We start from the raw sequence: 26,068 nt of genomic DNA, 5'->3' as shown, positions 1-26,068 counted from the left end.
AGGTTTTATAGTTAATTACCATGGAGGAATCTTGCTCTTCAGATGTCCTTCACTCAGCTTTGTGAGATGCTAGAATCTTACTGATGCTCATTTAAAGGGTTATTAACTTTGGAATACCCAAATAAGAAGCAGCAAATGGCTCTTGTATGCTAAATTAGTATTGAGACTTTATGTTGAGCTTATATGACTACCAGGGAGCCATTTACTTAGAATCCTTTCCTGTAATGATTGCTGTGTAAAAGTAATTAACTCTTCATAGTCTAGATACTATTTTCTAGAGTATTGATATGTAATTTTAAACTCAAGTGGCATAGATGTTTCCATCTTGAAAAGAAATAAGATTTTTAAGGTCATTACTAGCTGTGTGATGTTAATGTATGGAGCCTTACTCTTCTCCCCAGAGTGAGCTTTAGGTCCCTTCCAAATGAACACTGAGAGGATGGTGACACTACAGCTCACATATCAGTGGTTATGTTTTGTGGTAAACGATCTATACTTTTCTTGCCTGATCCTTTGTCTCATTCCTGAGAAAAACAAGCTGAAGGATTAGTCTATAGTCATGAGATAGTTTTTTCTGGGAAATCCACAGCTTATATAAAACATTCCTCATCAATAATATAGGTGTAATCATTGTGCATATGCATACCTCAGGGTTGATACACAAATTCAATTATATATATAAAGCTAAAGAATAGTGGCACAAAATAAGTGCTTAATAAATTTCAGCTATTATTATTACTTTAATAGAATACATGACAAAATGGAAAATAATTTCATACTGTGAGCAATGCTTTGAAGACAGTAAACAGTGCTGTGACACTAAGTGATGGGATGAGGAGGGGTTGCTGCTTAGGGTAGTCAGGGGAGGACTCATAAGTACAGTCATGACCTTTGAACTGAGACTCAGAGGTTGAGAACTCATGTGAAGAACTAAGAACAACACTATTTAAGGCCCAGAATTTGGGAATGGCATGTTGTGTTTAAAACAAACAAACAAAAAAACAAAGAGCTGATGTGATTGAAGCATAATAAATGAGGAAGCAAGAGGTATGGGGGAGATTAAAGGTGTAGGCAAAGCCAGGTCAGGTCTTATAGGCTATGAAGTGTTTTTTGCTCTGCCATTTGGAATAAGAAATTAAGAATAGCCAGCATTTCCTTTAAGCTATTTTTAAGGAATGTCCTGGTAGAATGCAGTTATTGATAGAAGACTCTGGCTTATAGTAGTAATTTTTGAAGGTCTCAAGTACCTGAGAATTGGGTTTTCTTTTATAATCATTAGTTGTTCTTTAGATGTGTATCAAAAATTCCCTAATAAAGCAGCAAAATCTAGAATGCTGTTTATTTGCTAAATTCTCAGTACTTCTTTTTTTCAATAAAGCCTGCCATGTAAGTTTTTATGAAAGTATTTGAAAGGTATAGGTGGGCACAAAAGTAAGTGATACTCTATTTGTCAGGGGCCTACTACATCAGTGTCAGCTTCATAGAGACTTGGGGAGCCCAGTAAAAATTCTGGCCTTTGTAAATTTGGATAATGAATATAAGTGGTATATGTAGAATATATTTTTACTCCCCCCCCCCCCCAGAAGAAGTGTTCTGGGTTTTTTGACCATGACACGTGTTCATTACTTAGTCTGTGAATAGAATTGCTGTCAGAAAAGACAAACATTATTAAGTAGGGTGAGGTCAATGAAATCTTCCAGGCCCAGTGAATTTGGAAATTATTTGGTAACCTGACTTAAATTCTGATGAGTTTGTAATCCAAGATAATGGTGCAATAGGCAATTTATATCATCATTAATTTCAAGTCTTAGTGAGTCTCAAAAATAGGGATCACTGATGCATAAGATTTTGTTGGCACAATGTATTTGGATACTGACTTGATTAGAAGATCTCAAATAATTTAAATGCATGAGGTCAAAGGAAAATTATTAACTTATATAGCTGGGGCAGTAATTTGTGTATATATTTTAAGCTTCCTTGGTTTTAAAATCTAAAAGACAAAATCTGTGTCCTAAATTTATAAGTGTGCTGACTTCTGAAATGACTTAATGAGGTTGCTTCTTCTCATTCTCTGCTTTTCTTGATCCTGCTTGTGTTTGAACATTTTAGGTCATTTATAGCAAGTACACTGACCTGGTTCCCAAGGAAGTCATGAATGCAGATGACCCAGACCTGCAAAGACCTGATGAGGAAGCCATTAAAGAGGTAACTGGGCATTGATACATATATAATTATTTTAGATGGCTTTTGACGTCTTTATTAGCTTCCAGACCACTCGTTGCGGTGTTTCTTATTTCAGATAACAGAAAAGACAAGGGTAGCCTTAGAAAAATCTGTATCACAGAAGGTTGCTGCAGCCATGCCAGTCCGAGCAGCTGATAAACTGGCTCCTGCTCAGTATATCCGGTATGATCTTGCCTGGAAGTCTTACTTTCATGTTGGACTAGATTGGGGTTGGGGGTCCTGGTATTCCTTCACTATCCTACTTAGTCACAATTAGACAAGCAATTTTTTGAATAATGACTTAAAGTCTGTTGATTCTGCAGACTCTTGAAAGCAGAATTTTTTAAGATATTTTTGAAGATATTAACTATTATGTTGTTCTTAAAATATATTTTTTGTTTTTAGAAATTAACAGTTAATTACAGCATGTGACCCAAACCACAAATACTATTTTAGTTTCCCATTTATATATAATAAGCATCATATATTTATATAATATTTTCATAATGATATAATATTAGTATATTGGTAATGTCATAATTCATTATATAATAGTTATATAACATGTAATAATAGAATAATAGTAATGTACTAATATCATTTATATAATAATAGTCATCTTTATAATACTTATAAATTGTGAGGGATTTCATTCAACTAAATCTTTGTGTAGAGAGATGATTCACATGTATAGGAAAATTCAGAGCTTATAGGGCTGCTACTATTATTCTTCTCTGTTTTACAACCCATGATTAGTCAGGAACTACTAATTCTAAGTTGCCTGCTGAAATATTATGGGGTGTTTCTTCCTCAAACGCAGACTGACAAAATAGGTACCATTTTCTAGACCTCTTACCTGTGAAATTGAACACCATGCCTTCTGTGGTGGAAAATGGACAAGGATGGATTGTTTGCAAACCAATATGACTCTAGTTCACATTTTGCTTATAACTCATAATTGCTGTTCTCTTACCTCCATTGCTATCTACCTAAATATTTTGTAATTTTCTATTAATACTTTGTGAAAGGAATTGACAATATAGTCTAACCTAGGATTATAACAGAAGGAAATAACCCATTGAGCTTGAACTAGTTACACCTTTAGTTTCATCTGCATTCTTCAGATATACACCATCTCAACAAGGAGTGGCTTTCAACTCTGGAGCTAAACAGAGAGTTATTCGGATGGTGGAAATGCAGAAAGATCCAATGGAGCCTCCACGGTTCAAGTAAGTAGGTGGCCTGTAAGAATAAACCTCTATTCGGGGTGCCTGGGTGGCTCAGTCAGTTAAGCGTCCGACTTCGGCTCAGGTCATGATCTCACAGTTCGTGGGTTTGAGCCCCGCATTGGGCTCTGTGCTACCAGCTAGGAGCCTGGAGCCTGCTTCGGATTCTGTGTCTCCCTCTCTTTCTGCCCCTCCCCTGCTCATTCTCTCTCTCTCTCTCTCTCTCTCTCTCTCTCTTTCTCTCTCTCTCTCAAAAATAATAAAGATTTTAAAAAATTTAAAAAAAAAGAATAAACCTCTATTCTTAAAAAAGATACCAGAGGAGAAAAATGTCCCAAATGTCCATCAGTAAGTGAGTGGATAAATAAATTGTGGAACATCTATACATGGAATACTATCAATATTAAAATGGAATAAATAAAAAAGAATAAACTTAATACATGAAATAACATGAATGAAGCTCAGAATAATTATGCTGAGTGAAAGAAGCCAGACAAAAACAAATACATTCTGTATGATTCTATTTTTATAAAACTCCAGAAAATGCAAACTAATCTGAGGTGACAGGAGGTAGATCAGTGCCTATGGTGAAGGAGGGGAGTAGAGAGAGCAGGGGGGAGGAATAAGAAGGATAGGCAAGGAGCATGCAGAAACTTGGAGGTGATGAGTGTGTTCGCCATCTTGATTGTGATGATGGTTTCACAGGTGTATATTTGTGTCAAACTTAAACTGTTCATTTAAATATTTATAGTTAATTGTATGTCAGGTGTACCTGTTATTTAAAAAAACTTACTTAAAAAGAAGAAAAAAAGTGGGGGTGCCTGGCTGGCTCAGTTGGTAGAGCATGTGACTTGATCTTGGTGTTGTGAATTCGAGCCCCATGTTGGATGTGGAGCCTACTAAAAGTATATTACTCTATGAAATGATAATGATACTGTGGAGATGAAGGTGGGTAATGACGATGACAAGGTTGGCTATGTTTAACAGTTGTCGAAGCTCAGTGACTGATATATGATAGATGGGCATATATTATACACTCTCTTTTTTTATATATTTGAAGCTTTATAAAAATGGGAGGGGGAGACTTGAGACATATTAGCTAAAATGGAAAACTGTGTAACACTCTCTGGTTTTGCTTTGATTTTATCCTTCAGGATTAATAAGAAAATTCCCCGAGGACCACCTTCTCCTCCTGCACCTGTCATGCATTCCCCTAGCCGGAAGGTAATCTTTGCTGTAGTCTAACATCTTTTTTTGTATTCATGATCATTAATTTTATAAATAACCTTCCATAGAACAAAGTCTAGGTGCCTATACAGGTACATTTTGCCACACTCACTACTTTTTTAAGTTATCTTTCAAGATCAAATGGGGAGCCACTCAGGGCTATAATTTGTAGGTGGTTCCAGAGTGTGTAAGAGAACGTATGTGAAATGTTAGCTATTAGTTTTCTTGTTGTTAGCCTAACCCCTGCTATTAATGGAATGAACAGTGTCTGCTATTTGACAAGCAGAATATTATCATAGTTATAAGAAGTAAGTGCCTGGGATTAATAAGCCCCTGATAATCTGAGTGGCATTTTTTAGATATGATTTATTATCCAACTAAAAGAACAAGTTTTCATCTCAGAGGAGTCATGTCACTTTAAATATGGAAAAATACTAACCATTTATAATAGTCAAAAATAATGTATAGATTATTTTCCATTTTTTTATATTAAAGTTACTACTAGAATCCATGGTGAAGGAACATAGTATATAGTGCTACCAAACAAATGGAACTTTGGCCTTGGACTACATTCATTCATATGTCAGTGTATATTGAACTATCTTTGAAGAGAAACATTGCGCTTGGGTTTTTAGCTAGACTATAAATCTAAAAATGTCTCTTTTTCTGTTCTTTTGTCAACTCAGATGACTGTGAAGGAACAACAAGAGTGGAAGATTCCTCCTTGTATTTCAAACTGGAAAAATGCAAAGGTAATGAAGTTGTCATAAAATCAGTCTCCTACTTTTAGAACCTACTGGAAAACACTCAGGAAAGATGTTCAGCCTGAAAAAGTTTCATTAAATCCTCACCATCTCACTTAGCTGAATGTTTTCAAAAAGGAACACCCAACTTATGTGACTTTTTTTTTTTTTTTGTAATGTAATAGAAATATAGTATGCCAGTCACATGAATACTATGTAGATTCTTTTAGTGAATTGTAGGTATCAGAAGCTTATAGAAAAGAAATAGGTAAATTAAAGTGACATATCAATGAATGATAGTCTTCTTTAGAAAACTGGAATTGATATCTAAAATTATTTCTGAAAGAAATCAGTTTAATAATATGACAAAAAAGAGTAATTGTTTGGATATATGCAGTGCTTTAAGTTTCAAACATTTTTTTTCTGTTTATAAGAATGTATGCATAAGCTTTTTAAATCCTGTACATCTCTAAGCACCAAAGCTTGCAGGAGTCATGAAGAATCTGTAAAATAACGTGAAATAAATTCTCTGATCACTATTTCCCCTTTTCCCCCAAATCACGCTTTATAATTCTATTTTTGATGGGTGATGAAGGCCACTTTAATTTGTAGATTAAATAGAACTACTTTTTTAAATTTATTTTTTATTTTTTTATTAAATTTTTTGTGTGTCTTTATTTTGAGAGAGTGCAAGCGAGCGAGTGGGGGAGGGGCAGAGAAAGTGGGAGACACAGAATCTGAAGCAGGCTCCAGGCTCTGAGCTGTCAGCACAGAGCCTGACATGGGGCTTAAACTCACAGACTATGAGATTATGACCTGAGCCGAAGTAGGACGCTTAACAGACTGAGCCACCCAGGTGCTCCTAAATTATTTCTTAAAGGAAGTTATGTACTCATCCTAAAACAAAAGGGTGTACTTTGGTGTATTAGGAGTAAAGACCATGGACAAGAGTCAACATTTAGGAATCTAATCATAAATCTGGAAGAATAAAGCTAAGCCTGAAATGCCCATGGTGTTCAAGTATACTCCTTGAGTTACTGAAAATAGGATGCAAAATTTCAGAACACAGAATCTTAATTTGTCAAAATATCTTTTTTCCATTTACTAAAACTTACAGTATTCCAAGAATCTGACAAGTCATTAAAACAGTACAACACATTAAACTACCTATGTATACTCTGATGTTAGTGATTTGTTCCACTTTGTATGATTGGTCTATTACTTGAGGAACAACTGTTTAGCTATTTGATAGTGATTTCCTTTTACCCTAACTCATAATTATTAACATGAGAATCTTTTTGCCCTGATCTTGGGCTCTGGTATCCTACTGTCCAAGTTTAAATTTTAGCTCATCTGTTTATTAACTGTGTGACCTTGGGGACATTACCTAAGCTCCCTACCTCAGCATCATCAGCTGTGAAATGGAAACAACAGTGTTACCAGCCTTACAGACTCACTGTGAAGGTTAAATAAGACCACAGACATGAAGTGCTTTCAGTTAAGACTTTACATGAAGGTCTCAGTGTGAGCCTCTGCTGCTGTTTCACAGTTGGGAAGAAAGATGTAAGAACAAGAACTTCAGCTCAGTGGTTGTCAAAATGGACATATTTAAATCTAACTTTAAAGAATCTGTTACCACTTTTTTATGACTGGTGATTCCTGCCTGCTTTCGCACAGGGTTATACAATTCCATTAGACAAGCGTCTGGCTGCTGATGGAAGAGGCCTGCAGACAGTTCACATCAATGAGAACTTTGCCAAGCTGGCTGAAGCCCTCTATATTGCTGATCGGAAGGTTGGTCTGTCATAATTAACGGGTGTAATGCTCTTGATCATTTGTAAATCCATTTTTGGTTACCTAAGATACTGTTTGTTCCAGTTTTATTGAGAAATAACTGACTCATCACTGTAAATTTTAAGTCCTACAACATGATGTTTTGATTAACACAAGATACTGCTGTTTTAGGTACAGTACTGGGTACCTAGAGACAGTCACCCGTAGCATGGACGCCAGACATGGCAGGTGCTATTTGCAGCTCTGCGCCTGGTCTCAGCCTTTGTAGACTTGTACATAGACTCCGTTGCTGGCCAGCCAGCCTGCCTCCTCCGAACACTCCAGAATGGTGGTTCACTAGGCTCATCTCATTTTTAAAGACATTGTCGACTGCTATTTTTAGGTTTTACAATGTTTTTCTTTCTTTTTTTCTTTTAATAATTTTTTCTATTTTAAATATAGATGTCTCCCAAAAGGTCAGCAAGGAAGGGCAAATAAACATCCTGATGAATTGAATGCTGTAGAAAATGGTAGCCATAATAGCAATTGTCTATTAATATTATGGCATTAATATTATTAATATGTGTCCTGGAAGTTCACATACCTCATGGCACATGCTTAAAACATAGATAAGTATACATCCTACATCACAGCAAGCACCTTTCTAAAAAATCATCTCCTGCTAAGGCTTTATCTTGAATTGTCTTGATTGATTTTGAACACATTACCAGTTCCTGCTATGTTACTGATACTGAAAATTGCTTAATTGGAATCTGGTTTAATGTAGTTTTTGGGTTGTTTCTGAGAAAGCATTAGTGAAACAGCGACTTACAAGATTTATTGGGGTCATTATCATTTGAACCATTAAAACATTTTCCAGAGTGAAAAATCTAAGTTTGCAGTGTCTTTTAGGCAAGCTTTGTTTTAGTGGACAAGAATTTTTGTTTTAATCGGTAATAACAAATCTGAATTCTTATAACTGCTCTTTGAAGCCAGACTTCAGTCAGGGTTTTGGATGATAGCTGTGACTTACCCTCCAACTGTGTATTATTTAACATCTGACTTTACTAACAGGCTCGTGAAGCTGTAGAAATGCGTGCACAAGTAGAGAGAAAGATGGCTCAGAAAGAAAAGGAGAAACATGAAGAGAAGCTTAGAGAAATGGCCCAGAAAGCCAGGGAGAGAAGAGCTGGGATCAAAACCCATGTGGAAAAAGGTATGACATTCTCTTTACTGAGTTGAATTTACATTGTGAACATTTAGAGACTCGCCATTGTTCTTACTGCATAGAAAACTAGTACACACCTATAAAAATGTAGACATTTCAGAAATAATATAGAAATGAAACAATAACTTCTGCTTTACTGAGCTGTAGCAGTAGAAAATAAAGAATATATATTTGAAGATGGGCCTTCAATGTAGTATGAGACTACATTGGAATTTTTTTTTTTAATGTTTATCTTTGAGAGAGAAAGAGCATGAGCTGGGGAGGGCAGAGGGAGGTAGACACAGAATCCGAAACAGGCTCCAGGCCCTGAGCTGTCAGCACAGAGCCCGACGCAGGGCTCAAACTCACGAACTGTGAGATCATGATCTGAGCTGAAGTTGGATGCTAAACCAGCTGAGCCACCCAGGCACCCTTGGACTTTTTTTTTTTTTTAAGTTTGTTTATTTATTTTGAGACAGAGCGTGCGCGTGCACACAAGTGGAGGAGGGGCAGAGAGCAAGACAGGGAGACAACCCCAAGCAGGCTCTGCAGAACTTGATGCGGGGCTGGAACCCACAAACCGTGAGATCATGACCTGAGCTGAAGTTGGACACGTAGCCAACTGAGCCACCCAGGTGCTCCTACACTGGACATTTTTAAATTAAATTAAAAATCATTTAAAACTGCATATTATGGAGTGGTCAGGTCATGATCCCAGGGTAATGGGATTGAGCCCCATGTCAGGCCCTGTGCTGAGTGTGGAGCCTGCTTAAGATTTCCTCTTTCAGGGCATCTGGGTAGTTCAGTTGGTTGAGCCTCTGATTCTTGATTTCTGCTCAGGTCATGATTTCACCGTTCATGAGATCGAGCCCTACATTGGGCACCATAATGACAGCATGGAGCCTGCTTGGGATTCTCTCTCTCCTTCTCTCTGCTCCTCCCCCAGTTCACACATCCGTGCTTTTTCTCTCTCTCTAAATAAGTAAATATTTTAAAAAAGAAAGTTTCTAAAGGCACCTTGGTGGCTCAGTTAAATGTCTGACTTCAGCTCTTCAGCTCAGGTCATGATCTCATGATTCATGAGTTCGAGCCCCACATCGGGCTCTGTGCTGACAGCTCAGAGCCTGGAGCCTGCTTCAGATTCTGTGTCTCCCTCTCTCTTTGCCCCTTCCCCATTTGTGCTCTGTCTCTCTTTCAAAAATAAACATTAAAAATTTTTGAAAAAATGAAATAATGAGGGGGTAGCTCAGTCGGTTAAGTGTCAGACTTCGGCTCAGGTCATGATCTCACAGTTCATGGGTTTGAGCATCACATTAGGCTCTGCACTGACAGCTCGGAGCCTGGAGACTGCTTCAGGTTCTATGTCTCCCTCTCTCTTTGCCCCTTCCCCACTTGTGCTCTGTCTCTCAAAGGTGAATAAATATTAAAAAAATTTTTTTTTTCAAATAATCAATCCTAGACTAGTACAATTATTCATTCCTTCAATACATATTGAGCATCTACTATATGCAGGGTTCTCTTCTAGACACAAGGTTTTCAGTTAAATTGAGGGTATAGCAGTGAATGTAAACAGACCAAAAAAGTTACTTATCATTACTAGATGATTAATAACAATAGCATAATAATAATCTCTATGGAGAAAAATAAAACAGGCAAGGAGGATAAAAGTACCAGAAGGAAAGGATAGTCAGAATAGACCTGACTTCTTAGATGGTAACATTAGCACAAAAACTTGAAGGAAGTAGGGAAGTGAGTCTTACTCTGCGGAAAAGCATCCCAGACAGAAGGAATAGCAAGTGCAAAGGCCCTGATTTGGGAGTATACTGGGTGTGTTAAAGAAAAGCAGGGAGGCCAGTGTAGCTGGACTGGAGCACGCTGAGTAGTAGATAAGGTGTCAGAGTAGTTAATGTAAATACGAAGACTAATGGCCAGATCATGGGTGGCCTTTTAGCCATTTTAAGGACATGGCTTTTACTTCAAATAACAAGGGAAGCATTTGAAGGGTTTGAGCAAAGCAGCACAATATGCCATATATGAGCAGGCTGTGGAATGGGCATGTGGAGGAGCAGGGAAACCATTTGGAGGGCTGTTGCAGTAATCCAGATGAGAGATTACGAGAGGTAGGGAAAACATGGTCGGATACAGATGTGTTTTGAAGGGAGAGCCGTTAAAATTTGCTTATGTGTTACGTAGAGGTATGAGAGAAGAAGAGTCAGGGATTATTTCCAGAACTTCATGAGCAGTTGGGAGGGATTGAGTTTCCATTTACTAATATTGGGAAGACTGCAGGGGAAGAGGTTTGAGAGGGAACGATTAGGAGTTTAGTTGTAGACATGTTAAGTTTAAGATAGAGGTGTCAGGCAGGCAGTTGGATATAGGAGTCCAGAGTTCAGCTGTAGAGAAAGAACCAGGATTATAAGTAGTGATCTGTACCCTTGAATCATATATGAATGACTTAATAAGGCAAGTTATAAAAACCTGCTTGTTGTACATATACTTAGCCACTGAAGGTAATTAGAAGATTTTCCCTGTATCTAAGTTCTCTACACTGGTGAGGATAAGAAGGCACAGAATGATTTTTGAAGAATTAGTTAAAATTTTGACAAATGTGTTGCCAGATACTAATAACTAACGTTTATTGAGTGCTTATTATGGCGGACACTACTCTGAGCACTTTACATGTACTGCCTTATACACTCCCTCCAGCGACCCCATGCAGTGGTTGTAGGACTGTCACTGTTTTACAGAGGAGACTAAAGCTCAGAGTGGTAGAGTAACCTGCACAGGGTCATATTGCTAACCTGTCGTAGGAACAGGATGTGAATCCAGACAGGCTGGCTCCACCAAAGCACATGCTCACACTGTGTCCCTTCAGACTGGAGAGAGAAGAGAAGGTGAAGATAGACATGAACACCATAGGTAGAGATCAAGACGCAGCCAGCTGCGGTGGATCACAAGCAAGATTCTTTATTCAGCCAGTCTTTGAAAATACAAGGGTACATTTACACATAATTTTTTTTCCTGAAATTTTAATATGACAATTTTAATTTTTTATTTTTTATTTTTTTAGAGAGCGAGCAGGGGAGAGGTGCAGAGGCAGGGTAGAGAGAGAATCTTAAGCAGTCTCTGTGCTCAAGGGGAGCCCAACGTGGGGCTCAGACCCATGACCCTCGGGTCATGCCCTGAGCTGAAATCAAGGGTCAGTCGGTAAAGCATTCAACTCTTGGTTTCAGCTCAGGTCATGATCTCGAATTTTGTGGGTTCAAGCCCCACATCAGGCTCTGTGCTGGCAATGTGGAGCCTGCCTGGGATTCTGTCTCTGCCCCTTTCACGTGATCATGTGCACACACGCGCTCTCTCTCTCCCTCAAAATAAGTACATAAACTTAAAAAAAACACACTTAAAACAAACTTAAAAAAAAGTTGAAAGAATTATACAATGAACAACCATATCTCCACCACCTAGATTCTACAGTTAACTTTTTTTTTTTCACAATTAACATTGCTAAATTTGCTTTATTACCTGTCTACCCATCTGTATCCATCCGTCAATTCACCTTACAACTTTGATGCATTTCAAGTTAGGTTAAAGACATCATCAGTATACTTTACCTGTAAGCACTGCAGCTGCATGCATAATTATGGAATTCACATTCAAAAATTAAACTGGGGCGCCTGGGTGGCTCAATCAATTAGGCAGCCGACTCTTGATTTCAGCTCAGGTCATGATCTCACATTCGGGAATCGAGCCCCAAGTCAGGCTCTGCGCTGAGCATGGAGCCTGCCTGAGATTGTCTCTCACCCTCTCTCTCTGCCCCCCGCCCCCCACAAATAAGTAAATAAACTTTAAAAAATTAGATCAATACTGTTGGATTTAAATTAATTGCAAGTAAGTTAAAAGGGTTGAATGTGACTATAAAGAAATTCATGGAATGTTCTGTCATAGGTTAAAGAATATTCTCTGGTTCCAGATATTAATGGGTAACATAGTGGTGAAGTAATTTTCAACTCTGTCCACACAGAGGATGGGGAGGCACGTGAGAGGGATGAAATCCGGCATGATAGGCGAAAAGAGAGACAGCACGACCGGAATCTTTCCAGGGCAGCTCCTGATAAGAGGTAGGTGCTATTTGAGATAAATACGAATTATGAGGAGTGGCTTTTCTGAACCTTTTAGAGAGAAGGTTTAGTCCACTGGGCCCAGTTTTGCTTCTCTGCCTTTCCTTTTTAGTTTGATAACTTACTAGATCAGCACTATTTTCTCACACCAAACTATTTACTTTTTCTTAGAAGAAGAATTGACTGTCCCTGGAAGTAATCCTTTCTTATCACCCTGTAGATGTATAGAATAAGCTAGAATTGCGAATGACAGAGGGTTATAGAAAAGGGAGTTCAGATCATGTTTGTGAAGGTAGTAGATAGGACTGTTCTGGTCTGTTCTTTTCCTATTTTAAATGGTGAGACCAACATTATGTGCCTGTTCCTCCAGGCAGAGAATAAGCGTCTGTACTTTTTAAAAAATTATTATTTTTTTAATGTTTATTTTGAGAGAGAGAGCGCGCACATGCGTGGGTTGGGGAGGGGGCGGGGGGGGTGGGGGGAGAGAATCCCAACCAGTCTCCTTGCTGTCGGCACAGAGCTTGATGTGCAACCAGTCTCCTTGCTGTCGGCACAGAGCTTGATGTGAGGCTCAGTCTCGTGAACCGTGAGATCATGACCGAAGCCTAAGTCACAGTCGGATGCTCAACGAACTGAGGCACCCAGGCGCCCCAAAGCTTCTGTGCTTTCATTGAGATACTCCTACATGCAGAGGACTGTCCCAAGTACGGTGGCAGATAAGAGCAGATTTTGAGAAGTGAAAATCAGCCTCTTCTCATGAGCAGTTCTATTAAAATTCAAAGACAGAGCTACCATGTAAAATTACTTGGGAAAATGGACCAGAGCACTGTTAATAAGTACAGACCTGCGTGAAACAAACAAAATATTTGCATGGGGACTTGGACTAAAGTAGGGATTGGTAAAGTTTATGGTTCACCAAAGGCTGAGGCCTGAATTCTGAGTGAGAGTTAAATACAACTATGAAACATTGTCTTTCCATATGAGCAGTTTTCCACACTCTCATCATTTTGTGAGCTATTGATAAATCCATTTTTTTTTCAAGTCATGTACTAAACATGAAAAAGAAGATTCCTGCTGGTGGTGGTCTTTGTTATTTAATGGCATAGCTCATCTCCCTGGGTAAGTGAAGCCCTGGAGAAGCAGAAAATCTGAATTTCAAATTGTGGATAATAGCGGTGTAGAAGAGAGTGGAATGAAATGTGAAAGTGCACAATTAATGATACTCTTGCTCTGAAATTCCTAAGCTGTAAAAAATTAAAATGGCTCTGTAAATTGGGCCCTTAAAAACAGTAAAGTGGTTATGAGAATTGATAATGTAGAAAGACTGTAAACTTATGACTGGGTGAAAATTAGGTTGTCTATAGAAATCATTTTAAGACTTGAGTTTCAGGCCACCTGGGTGGCTCAGTTGGTTAAGCATCCAACTTCGGCTCAGGTCATGATCTCATGGTTCATGAGTTCAAGCCCAGCTTGGGTCTCTGTGCTGATAGCTCAGAGCCTAGAGCCTGCTTTGAATTCTGTGTCTCCTTCTCTCTGCCCTTCCCCGGCTTCCACTGTCTCTCTCTCTCTCTCAAAAAAAGTAGCACTCTGTCTCTCAAAAAAAATAGATTGACAGACCTGAGTTTCTGGTAAAATAAGTGATGACAGTTACCAGGGTTTCATTATGATATAGATTGCATACATACTGAAACAGCAGGGGAATTAAGATAATCTGAATATTGAAAATCATACTGAGTAATCCAGTCATTGATATGTTTTTCTCAAAATTCTTATAGGATAAAATTACTAAATGTGGTTCAGGTGAAGAACTGATTCTGGCTTACTGACAGTGATTCATATGATACATCTAATTTGCATCCAGTGCCCCCCCCCCCAGTCCAACCCTCACATAATAGCAAATATAGACTAGCAATTTTCTATCTCAGCATGCTCTGTTAGGTGATTTCTTTTCTTTTTCTTCCTTTTTTTTTTTGTAAGGTGATTTCTTGTATTAAACATTTCATGTCTAGAGTGAGTCTCTTGACAGTTCTTTTCATTGAACAGAAAGGCCTGATTGTAAAACCCCACCTCTTCTAATAATCACATCTCTTAAGTGCTGTAAGGACTGCCAGCCCAATTATGCATTATCAGGGAATATATGTTCACAAGATCTGAACAGGATATATTCATTAACTTTGCTTCTGAGATTGGTTAGGTTGAAATTGAAATTCAGCTTGTCTGTGAAGAGTTTTCAGTTAGCAACATTATATTTCAAAACAGGTCAAAACTGCAGAGAAATGAAAATCGAGATATCAGCGAAGTCATTGCTCTTGGTGTACCCAATCCTCGGACGTCCAATGAAGTTCAGTATGACCAAAGGCTCTTCAACCAGTCCAAGGTACAAGGAATTTAGAAATAGCATGTCTTAAGTGTTGATACGAATACAGTCCTCAGGGAAAAGAAAATTAACATATCTTAGATTTGGATCAATCTAAGTAAGGTATGCTGGCATAATGAGAGAAAAATATTACAAGTTATGTGTTATAACTTAGCTGCTTTATCTTATTTGATCTTTGATGCAAGTAAGATGAAACAACTCTGATTTTGCCCTCTTACAGTTGGCTAAGATTTAAGACACTAGTAGAAAATGAAAGAAATTAGGTGATTTAAAAAAAACCTAATATATTGGTCTTTTATTTCTAAAATAGACCCAGTGTCCTACAAAACTATCTCTTTTGGTTCTTTGTTGATCTTTGAAAAAAACAAAAACAACTTTTTAATGCTATAGAATCACATAAACTTGAGATCTTTAAAAGATGAAGCTAAAAAACTAAATTTAAGTGCTAAACTAGCTATCAGGAAATCTGATTCCTAGAAGCTATTGTTATTAACTAGCTAGGACACATTAGGACTGAAGAAGTATCTTTATGTTTTAGTCTACCCAACATTGATTATTTACAGGCATAAGACCTTTAGATCAAAGATAGATGTGCTTTGCCCTCAAGGAACCTTCAAGTCTACTGGAAAATACATATATGTATATAAATAAGGACAAGGCAGGCTGTAATAAAAATACAGACCTAGAAGTGAAGTTCTACTGGGATATGGAACAGAAAAGTTTATTGACTCCGAGGCTTCAGGGAGATTTGAAGGTAGCATTTGAGTAAGTTCTTTTAGTTTAATAACTTATTAGGTACTTTTTTACATTCCTGGCATTGTTCTTTTACTTGTATTATTTCAATCCTTTAAAAAACCCTATGACTTCATACTATTTGTTACAACCTCTGTATGTTTGAGACACATACAGGTTTAGCTAGAAACTGATAGAAGATTAAAACATGGGCTGTCTTGATTTCAAAGTTTGTGTTCTTAAACACTATGCTGTGGTAATTTACCAGGCTGAGCAAAGGGGTTAGGCATGAAAGTTTCACGTAAGTAAATATTTATGACTGTCACCTCTTAGAAGCTTAAGCTTAAATTATTTCAAAGTTGTAATAAAAATTTTCCTAAAAAAGGACATCCCGTAGTAAGGAACCATTCAAATATATGAAGCAAGTTCCTTGTTGTCTTAGGATTTTCATTAAGAGCCTTATTGTCTCTTGCTATAATAGTGATTGTTCTTGGAGTGCCTGGGTGACTCAGTTGAGCATCTTGATTTCAGCTCAGGTTACGATCCTAGGGTCATGGGAGCCTGCTTAAGATTCTTGCTCTCGCCCTCTGCCCCCTCCCCAGCACATGTTCTCTCTCTCTTAGATAGATAGATAGATAGATAGATAGATAGATAGATAGATAGATAGATAGATACAGACAGACAGGCAGGCAGGCAGGCAGGCAGGCAGGCAGGCAGGCAGACAGTGATGTTCTCAGGGAGTTAAGGGCTGTGACATTTATTCTAAACAATTTTTTTTACGTTTATTTATTTTTGAGAGAGAGACAGAGTGAAAATGGGAGAGGGGCAGAGAGACAGGGAGACACAGAATCCAAACAGGCTCCAGGCTCCAAGCTGTCAGCACAGAGCCCAATGTGGGGCTTGAACCCACAAACCGCAAGATCATGACCTGAGCCAAAGTTGGACACTTAAGCAACTGAGCCACCCAGGTGCCCCTATTCTAAATGAAATCATACAGGGATGCCTGCCTATACAGCATGCAACTCTTGACGTCAGGGATGTGAGTTTAAGCCCCATGTTGGGCATAGAAGTTACATGATAAATAAATCAGTGAGTGACATCAGGTAAATGGTACTTGACAATTCTTTCATCTTTTTGCCATTGTCTGTAAAATTGAAATTGTCAAGTACCTGTTTATACTACTATCCCCCAATTTTAATGACTACTTCACTAAAGTAGTCAGACTTGTTAATTAGCACTGTATTTAATCTAAGGACCAAAGGTGGTAAGAATGAAAATTTATGGACTTTTTTTAATGAAGATCATTTTAATTTGCAGTTCAGATTGCTGAAAATGTGAACTTTTAATGTCCTTGTTCCACAGGGTATGGACAGTGGTTTTGCAGGTGGAGAAGATGAAATTTACAATGTTTATGATCAAGCCTGGAGAGGTGGTAAAGATATGGCCCAGAATATTTACAGGCCCAGTAAAAATCTGGACAAGGACATGTATGGTGATGACCTAGAAGCCAGAATAAAGACCAACAGGTACCAAGGCAGACAGCTCAGTCTCACTGTTTGCACTAGTGAAAACAAAGTGGTTCATAGTCCTTTTTCTTTTTCCCTAGATTTGTTCCCGATAAGGAGTTTTCTGGTTCAGACCGTAGGCAGAGAGGCCGAGAAGGACCAGTTCAGTTTGAGGAAGATCCTTTTGGTTTAGACAAGTTTTTGGAAGAAGCCAAACAGCACGGTGGCTCTAAAAGACCCTCAGACAGCAGCCGCCCCAAGGAACATGAGCATGAAGGCAAGAAGAGGAGGAAGGAGTAGATACACCGTTCTTCAAAGTGAATGAACTTTTGTCCATAACCCTAATGATGCAAGTCAGATGGGGAAACACTTTGTAAATGGCCAGGATAAAAACCAAATCTGGGTGTCAGACCCCAGCACTACTTTTTATTACGGGAGTAAGGGGGGGGGTGGTGGAAAATTCTTTGAACTATTTAGTTTTTTTAAAGAGTGGGTTGTGTTTGTGTTTCTCCTACCTTTTGGCATTTATAGAACATACTGCCCCACACATGAAATTAAGACCACTTCCTTTTGTGTGATGTTAGTACTTTGGGGATAATATTTTGTGTAAGAAGGACTGCTGATGAATACAGTTGCCCCAATCACAGTGAGTAGAAGGATGTTCACATACTAGAACTGTCCTGCCAAATGACGCCTGCCCCTCCTGAGCTCGGTTTTCATTTGGAGTGGGGAAAGCAAGCTCTTGCTTGGTGCAACTACTTGTTTCAAATAAAAACATTTAGACAAAATTTTCAATTTTGTTTACTTTATTTAATAGGTAGTAACAGTCTCAAAAATCTTTTTCCTCATCAGATGTTTGATCCCCTTGCAAAATTTTTGGTCTTTGAGCTTGAATGTGGAGCTGAGAAAAATCAAATAAGCATTGTAAGGAAAGACAGTATCTGCAAAAACATTACAACTGACTGAAAACTGCCACTTTAAGACTGCCTTTTTATTATGGAGTCAGCAGCAATAAGTCAAGAGGATGTTATTTGTTCCCTGCTCTTAAAACTAAATCGGTTTGACCCAAGGTTGCATGGTAAGTGGAAAAGCCAGGATTTCAACAACAGTCTCCCTACCTTGTAAGTAAGTTCCCACTGCTCTATGTTAGATACACCTTGCTAACCATTAAAGGGTCTTCCTGTACTACCCTCCCCAGACATTTTAGAACTGGCACTCTCCCACCACCACCATTCTTTAACCAGTATTAAGGAAACCTTAGTTACAAATCTCCCAAAGACCTTGTCATTCCATACTTTTGACCTACTGACTGATATATAGAAAGCTCACAACATTATACAGAAAAATGTTTACCTTTACTCCATCAATGATATGATTTTCTTGCTGTAGTGCATTCTGAAGTTCTTCTTCTGAAGAAAACTGAATCCAACCCATACCTCTGTGAAACCCAGTCTCTTTGTCCTAAAAATTCAAAATTTAGGAAGAGATTAATCATGAACTTGAAAAACGTTTCCATGAGCTCCAAAACAAACTACCAACTTTTCATCTGCCAAAACGGCATAACAGACATTATTAAAGATGTCGAAAAACTCAGTTACCAAGGTTAACTGCCGTGTTAATCTCAACATTCTGCTTTTCTGATGCCACTGGAGAAGTAACATATAGGTAGTAAAGTTTCTTTGTCATTCAAGATACAAACCACACTAAAATAAGGGAAATTTTAATCACATAAATACAGTACTCTAACTTCCTCATTTCTAGAAACTAAAAAATTAATTAAGCCTCAAAATCTAGGTGCATTTCTGGTAATTTTGGAGACCAATTACTCTCATCACCACTACTACATTATAATCACATACTCCCTATTCCTAATGAAAAATAGGAAAAAAGAAAAAATATATACAGTATTACCCTTATTTACCTAGCTCCAGACTTCAAGGTGCTTCCCTTTGTGCATAGGACAAGAGTGCTTATTATCCAACCTATACATCACGTGTGGAAAAGATTCTGGTGTGCTTCGAAGCACCCTGCTATTTAAAGACGAGGGGTGCCTGGGTGGCTCAGTCGGTTAAGCATCCAACTCTTGATTTTGGCTCAAGTTATGACCTCAAGGTTGTGAGATCAAGCCTGCCATTGGGCTCTGTGCTGGTCATGGAGCCCGCTTAAGATTCTGTCTCTCCCTCTGCCCCTCCCCACCCAAATAAAAAGAACAGATACAAAGATGCCTATTCACTCAGTGTACATCATCATCATCATCATCAATCTTGTTACAAAGTTATGTTATGCTCCACACCACCCCCAAACCAAATTCTTAGAAGTTGCCCCCATATTTAAAAGGTGACTTTTTTTTTGAGAGAGAGAAGTAGTGGGAGAGGGGGGCAGATGGAGGGAGAGACAGAATCTTAAGCAGGTTCCATGCTCAGCACAAAGCATAGGGCTCAGTCCCACGACCCTAGGATCGTGACCTGAGCTAAAATCAAGAGTCTGAGGCTCAACTGACTGAGCCACCCGGGCACTCCTAAAAGGTGACTTTTTAAGTATAAATCTAGACTGCAGGAAGTTTCTGGTAATGTCCCAGTGATTCACTCCTTACCTCAGAAAGATACAATTTCTCCTCTACCTCCTTATGACCATTGCTATAAAAGCTTTAAAAATTTTGTGTGTCGGGGGAGCCTGGGTGGTTTAGTCAGTTAAGTGTCCAGCTCTTGATTTCAGCTCAGGTCATGATCTCCCAGTCGTGAGACTGCACACTGAATGTGGAGCCTGCTTGGGATTCTCTCTCACCTCTCTCTGCCCTTCCCCTCCTCACACACACACACTCTCTCTCTCTCTAAATAAATAAACATTTGAAAAAAATGTTTTGGGTTTGTGTAAAACTTAAGTACTGTGTATCTAAGATAGGAACCTGGATTTCTAACTTGAGTACATGAATTTGTTTACCAGAAACTTTTTTCCTGTTACATTTTATTTAGTTTTACCAAGAATCAAAATTTTCTTTTGTTTAAATCTAAACCTGTTAACTCCAGGTCCTAAATTATTTTATTTATACTTCTAAGAGGGAAATGGGAACCAAGAAAAATGTGTTACTATTTTTGGATAAAATTTTTTAATGCTCTTCAAAAAACACAAGTTTCATACTCTGTAAAATTGTAGTTTTTAAGCTTATAGAAACATTTTCATGTCAGTAATACATGTGCCTCATTCTTTTAATCAACTGTATAAAAAACTCCATTGTATCAATGAATATTTAATCCCATTGATAAACATTTAGGTTCTTTCTGGTAATATTACTATTTTTTTTATTTAGTTTAGTTTAAAGAGAGAAAGTGCAAGCAGGCGAGAGGGGCAGAGGGAGAGACAGAGAATCTTAAGCAGGCTCCATGCTCATCACGTAGCCCAATGCAATACTCGATCTCAGAACTCTGGGATCATGACCTGAGCCGAAATCAGGAGTCAGACGCTTAACCAACTGAGTACCCAGGCGCCCCTTTCCAGTTATATTAGTGAACAATGTTGCTTTGAGCATTCTTAACCACACCATTTCTGCAGAATAAATGCCTAAAAATGGAATTGCTAGATCAAAGCAAATACAAATTCTGGATTTTGATTTTACCAAACTACCCTTCAGAAATGAAGTAAACTTCTGAGCAATTTCAGTGCCAGCTTCCCTACACCCTCACTAGCACTAGATAGGAGTAATCTATTAGATCCTTGGAAAGCAACAAACATTAAGAGTTAAGAATTTAAATTTCTTTAAGTTGATATTTTACCATAGTCTTCTCAGTGTCATGAGGAAAAAAGGGGCAGTTTTAGTGAAGCACCTGTAAACTTTGTGTGTACTCACATCACACCATCAAAAATCCAGTAATTCTAGAAAGCCCACAGAAAAATACAGCCCAGAATAAAGCAAAACAAATTCATAAACTGATTTCTAAACCTTCCTTAGAAAGCAAAGGAGGGGTGCCAGGGTGGCTCAGTTCGGGGAGCATCTGACTTCGGCTCACGTCATGATCTCATAGTTCGTGGGTTCAAGCCCCACGTCAGGCTCTGTGCTAACAGCTCAGAGCCTGGAGCCCGCTTCAGATTCTGTGTCTACCTCTCTCTGTCCCTCCTCTGCGCGTGCTCTGTCTCTCTCTCTTTCAAAAATAAACATTAAAATTTTTAAAGGAAATATAACAAATATAAAAATACTAAAAGAAAAAAGGCATTCAACTTAATAAGGATAAAGATTAAAACAGATATTCTCTACCAGTTGAAAAAAAAATTTTTTTAAATGTTTATTTATTTTTGAGAGACAGCATGAGCAGGAGAGGGGCAGAGAGAGAGGATGACAGAATTGGAAGCAGGCTCCAGACTCAGCTGTCAGCAGAGAGCCCGACATAAGGCTCAAACCTATGAACCATGAGATCATGACCTGGGCCAAAGTCAGACACTTTAACCGACTACGCCACCCAGGTGCCCCTCCACCAATTAATTTTCAGATAAAATCATCCTTTAGTATCAAGTCCTTACTATAATACTGGAGTGGGCAGAATTCAAAGATGGCCCTGTGATCTACACATGTCCCACCAAGTTACCCTCTGTATAACCCCTTCCCCTTGAGGGTGTGTGGGACCTGTGACATGCTTCTAACCAAAAGAATATGACAAAAATGATGGGATGCCACTCCCATGACTATGTTCTAAGACAAACTTAACAGACTAGACAGAGAAACTCCTCTGCTGACTTTGAAGAAGTAAGCTGCCATGTTGGGGGAGCCTACAGACCTCCCAGGTAACAAGGAACTGCAGGTAGTCCCTACAAGCTGAAAGCCAGCAAAAAGGTAGATACCTCAGTCTGACAGTTCAAAGATGAATTCTGCCAACAACCTGAGGGATCTTGGACATCAATCTTTCCCAGTTGAGCCTCTGATGAGACCAAAGCCCCAGCTGACACCTGGCCTGCAACTATATGAGACCCTGAGCAGAGGACCCAGTAAGGCTATGCCCAGGTTCCTGATCTGCTGAAACTGTGGATAACATATGTTTGTTGTTTTGAGTCCTTACATTTGTGATAATTTGTTATGTGCAGGATAAGTTTTTTTTTTTTTTACTTTTTAATCAGTATCACCCATAATTTTATCCATAAAGACTCTGAACAGCTTTTACTTCATTAGAAAGTCATACAAGTTGATATGTTTTGACAAAAACTCAAGAATTCGAGGATAAAATTTGAGGATCAAGGATGAAAGGATAAGTTTTTTTTTTTTCAAAGAGAATACTCACAAAAGGTATGATGCACTTTCGTATATGGCCAAACTGTGCAAAGTGTTCTCTCAGCTCACCTGTATAGGAAGAGAAAACATGTTAAAAGTAGTTCATGTATTTTGGGGTACCTGGCTGGCTTAGTCGGTAAAGCATGTGACTCTTGAAATCGGAGTTGTGAGTTCAAGCCCCACGTTGGGCACAGAGATTACTTAAAAACAAACAACAAAAAAGGAGTTAATATATTTTGTATCTTTCATCCTAGATTGTAGGTAGAAACCAAAAGTGGGCCTAGAGTTCCCAAACATTTTGTGAACAGGAGCTACTTTGCATTTCCTTGAAGCCTTAAGATTTAGGAAGCAGCTATGGTACTGACTACAGATCTTCAGGTTATGATGGGGTTACAGCTGATAAACCTATTGTAAGTTGAAAATATCCTAAGTTGAAAATGCATTTAATACACCTAACCTACTGAACAGCATAGCTTAGCCTAGCCTACATCATAAAAAAGTTTTTTTGTTTATTTTTTTATTTTTGAGAGAGAGAGCATGAGCAGGGGAAGAACAGAGAGAGGGAGACACAGAATCTGAAGCAGGCTCCAGGCTCTGAGCTGTCAGCACAGAGCCTGGCACGGGGCTTGAACCCATGACCTGAGCCAAAGTCGGACACTTAACTGACTGAGCCACCCAGGCACCCCTAGCCTAGCCAGCTTAAACATGCTCAGAATACTTACATTAGCCTATAGTCAGGCAAAACCATCTAATGCAAAACCTATTTTATAATAAAGTGTTGAATTTCTTATGTAATTTATTGACTACTGAAAATGAAAACCAGAATGGTGGTTAAGGGCACAGAGTAAGTCTATGAGTTGTTTACCCTCGTAATCACATGGCTCACTGGGAGCTGCATCTTGCTGCTGCTGCTGCCTAGTATCGAGTATCATACTGCATATCACTAGCACAGGGAAAAAAAATCAAAATTTAAAGCAGAGTTTCTTCAGAATGTGTATCACTATTGCACCATTGTAAATCAAAAAATTGTAAATGAAACCACTGTAAGTCAAGAACCATTTCTATAAAGCTGCAATGTACCAGATTTGGGGAAAGTGTGTGTAGGGACACACACAGATAAATTGCTGAGTTGACTGTAGTCTTCATCCCCTGCAGAAGAGTATCTTCATCATAGTGTCAGGTGCATGGATAACAGTCCTTGTGAGAAATTCACACAAAAGACAATTTAACCGTAGTGTGTTGTTTAAGCCCTTGCCTTCCATAAAGTTTACACTCAGTTAAAAAGCTGATACTTTAAAATTTGTTGAGATGACCCTGCTTACCCTTCCTGCTTTATTTCCCATTGCTGGCCCATAGTTACTCTCTAGTATAGCAAATGAAATTCTGTGTGTCCCGTGGATTTCCATCTTTGTCTATCGTTATTTCCCCTTGTTATGTCGGTAATCCTATCTCTTCCTGCCTAAATTGTAATTATCCTTCAAGATCCAAGCCAAATATATCCACTGAATATTAATTTATCGGGGATCTACTCAATACAAAACAATGTTATTATCCTGACCCAAGTCCTCAAAGATGCATAGTAATCTTAAAAATCAAAAATACATGATCTCTTCTGAACTACAGTGCTTGTACTTTCCCTGATTGATATTTCATATTACCTGGTTATTTCCCCTAGCTCATCTAAACCTCACTGCTTCAACAATTGCCTGTATCTGTTGTAAGTCTCCTCACCCTCACCACAACACCATAACTTTCCCGAGTGTTGAGTCCACTATGTCAATAGTAATTGATACACAGTAGGGCAATATTTGATGAATGAATAAATGCCTAGTAATGCTTCAGCAACCCATAGGGACTAAATTTCTGAAGAGCTCTCCCAGTTGGTCAAATCAGTTGTCAAGATCAGGACCTCAGAGACCATGTTACTGGAGAATAAACAAAATAGTGTTAAATATACACGTTTTAAACCAGGTATTGAAAGTTCTAGAAAACATTCACTTCCAAAACAAACTAGTTCTGGAAGGTAACCCTCTTCCCAAATCACCTATAACTGTTACGGGAAAACAGCTGCAAGCACCAAGAACAATGCCCACCACAAACACTCCTTAAATATTTGCTGAATGAATGAATGAACTGAGAGAGGATGTTTCAAAGTTGTATGTTACATAGACTCTTTGTAAGAGTTTTAAACCAACCCATTATGGTCTGTACACCTGCAACTGCAAGATGCTGATGAAATCCCTGGGCCTTTACACAGTTTCACGGAGCCTAAGCAAGACACTGTACTGGCTTGATCTTCACCTGCCACATATTGAGAAAGTGAGGCACAAACTGATCTATTTTCCATTCCACTACCCACACCTGGACCACAAAAACTAAGAGGTGAGTAATCCCAGTTCCATTCTTTTCTTTAAGGGAGATGACCTGATACATGAAAACCTATAAAACTGACCGTGGATTTTTAATTTTTGGTAGGCAAATATAAAAACATTTTCTCAAAACTGCAACTGACAAAAATCAATGTTGGTGAGAGATTTCAATACTGATTACTCCCAACCCTCTATCTCCAGCCTAGGTCTCTCCCCTTGAGCTTCAATTACAGTAATCATGAAAATGATTATCATTCATTGAGCACTTATGTATCTAGCACAGGTCTAAGCGGTTTACATATAAACTCATTTTAACCCAATCAAAAATCCTATGAGGAAAGTTATTACTCCATTTCACAGATGAAACTGAATTACAGTAGTGAGCCCTTTTCCCAAATTACCTCCCTTTTTTGTTGCACAAGTATTAAATGGCCGAGGTGGAATTCTAACCTGCGCAGTATGTTTAAAAGGGCACTTCTCAATCTCTACACAATCCTCTCTGTCCACTTGCTGACGGAGACCTCACAGGTTTTTCTCAAACTCAACACATTTAACCTTTAACTCCTCTTCTGTAAACCTGCTGCTTCCACATCCTAACCACGATATTCACCAACGCTAAAAACCTGGAAGTTGTTCTTTTTCCGTCATTCCGTACTCTTTCCCATTCAAACCATCGCGAAAAGCCGTTGATTTTGTTCTGTTAACATAGGTGGATCTGACCCGCTTTTCTACAACTACACTATTTCAGGTCCTCTTCTTAGGACTAAATTACTGAAACTGCCTTTTAGTTCGTCTCCCCGCCTTCAACCTTACCAGTTTGAATCCATCCTCCATACCGCAATCAAAATAGTCCCTTCTAAATCGTACATCTTAACGTTTGCAAGTAACGAACTGCCACCAAATCACTCCCGCAGGCAGGAGACCCTAAATACGTGCCGCAAAAGCTCAAGACGCATCCCCAATTAATTGCAAAAAAAAAAAAAAAAAAAAAATTCTGCTCACTGGCTTGCTCAGGAGCAACAGCTCTTAATCCAGCTACCACGCTGATTCCAGCGCTCCGCCAAAAGCAGTGCTTTTGAGGATCGCTTGAGCCTCAAACTTCCGCCCCTAATACGTCTCCATCACTCACTCGAGGCTGCGGTCCAGGGAATTTTTCTGACGAAAGCCACCGGCCGGCTAGCACTAGTACGCAGCGCCATAGCGCCCCTCACCGCTGAAGCCGCCATCTTTAGATTAAGGACCTCTGTGACCAGTGGTCACGACCCCGGAAGAACCTGCCGGATCCGGAGCACGGCACTCTGCTTCCGGGTCAGA

At 38.8% G+C, this 26,068-nt stretch overlaps 2 protein-coding genes across 2 annotated transcripts in view; one reads left to right on the top strand and one right to left on the bottom strand.

Moving 5' to 3' along the window:
- Positions 1 to 17,926, top strand: part of SNW1 (SNW domain containing 1) — a 32,695-nt gene extending 14,769 nt beyond the window's left edge. Inside the window, exons 4-14 of the mRNA XM_019427336.2 lie at positions 2,110 to 2,205; positions 2,300 to 2,406; positions 3,348 to 3,452; positions 4,604 to 4,673; positions 5,363 to 5,428; positions 7,097 to 7,213; positions 8,267 to 8,408; positions 12,421 to 12,517; positions 14,777 to 14,894; positions 16,989 to 17,152; positions 17,233 to 17,926. Coding sequence (XP_019282881.1) covers positions 2,110 to 2,205; positions 2,300 to 2,406; positions 3,348 to 3,452; positions 4,604 to 4,673; positions 5,363 to 5,428; positions 7,097 to 7,213; positions 8,267 to 8,408; positions 12,421 to 12,517; positions 14,777 to 14,894; positions 16,989 to 17,152; positions 17,233 to 17,431 — 1,281 coding nt within the window. The 3' untranslated portion in view covers positions 17,432 to 17,926. The remainder of the gene's footprint in view (positions 1 to 2,109; positions 2,206 to 2,299; positions 2,407 to 3,347; positions 3,453 to 4,603; positions 4,674 to 5,362; positions 5,429 to 7,096; positions 7,214 to 8,266; positions 8,409 to 12,420; positions 12,518 to 14,776; positions 14,895 to 16,988; positions 17,153 to 17,232) is intronic.
- Positions 17,920 to 26,011, bottom strand: SLIRP (SRA stem-loop interacting RNA binding protein). Its single transcript, XM_019427340.1, has 4 exons — positions 25,884 to 26,011; positions 22,396 to 22,454; positions 18,485 to 18,592; positions 17,920 to 18,032 (listed from the first exon to the last, which is right to left on the bottom strand). Exons 1-4 carry the CDS (start codon positions 25,978 to 25,980, stop codon positions 17,961 to 17,963), a joined length of 336 nt encoding a protein of 111 aa, XP_019282885.1. The 5' UTR covers positions 25,981 to 26,011; the 3' UTR covers positions 17,920 to 17,960.
- Between the last annotated feature and the right edge of the window lie 57 nt (positions 26,012 to 26,068).

The sequence above is a fragment of the Panthera pardus genome, unplaced genomic scaffold (assembly GCF_024362965.1).
Source record: "Panthera pardus isolate Hobbes unplaced genomic scaffold, ASM2436296v1 HiC_scaffold_24, whole genome shotgun sequence".
NCBI lineage: Eukaryota > Metazoa > Chordata > Mammalia > Carnivora > Felidae > Panthera > Panthera pardus.
The sequence above is the reverse complement of the archived record's forward strand: the minus strand, read 5'-3'. Positions and strand labels throughout refer to the sequence as shown.

Coding starts and splice junctions, on each gene's coding strand:
- SLIRP (XM_019427340.1), bottom strand. CDS start 25,980: ATGGCGGCTTCAGCGGTGAGGGGCGCTATGGCGCTGCGTACTAGTGCT. Junction 18,593..22,395: donor GAAAGTGCATCATACCTTTT/GTGAGTATTCTC, acceptor TTGAATTTTTAG/GACAAAGAGACTGGGTTTCA. Junction 18,033..18,484: donor ATATCATTGATGGAGTAAAG/GTAAACATTTTT, acceptor GATTTTTCTCAG/CTCCACATTCAAGCTCAAAG.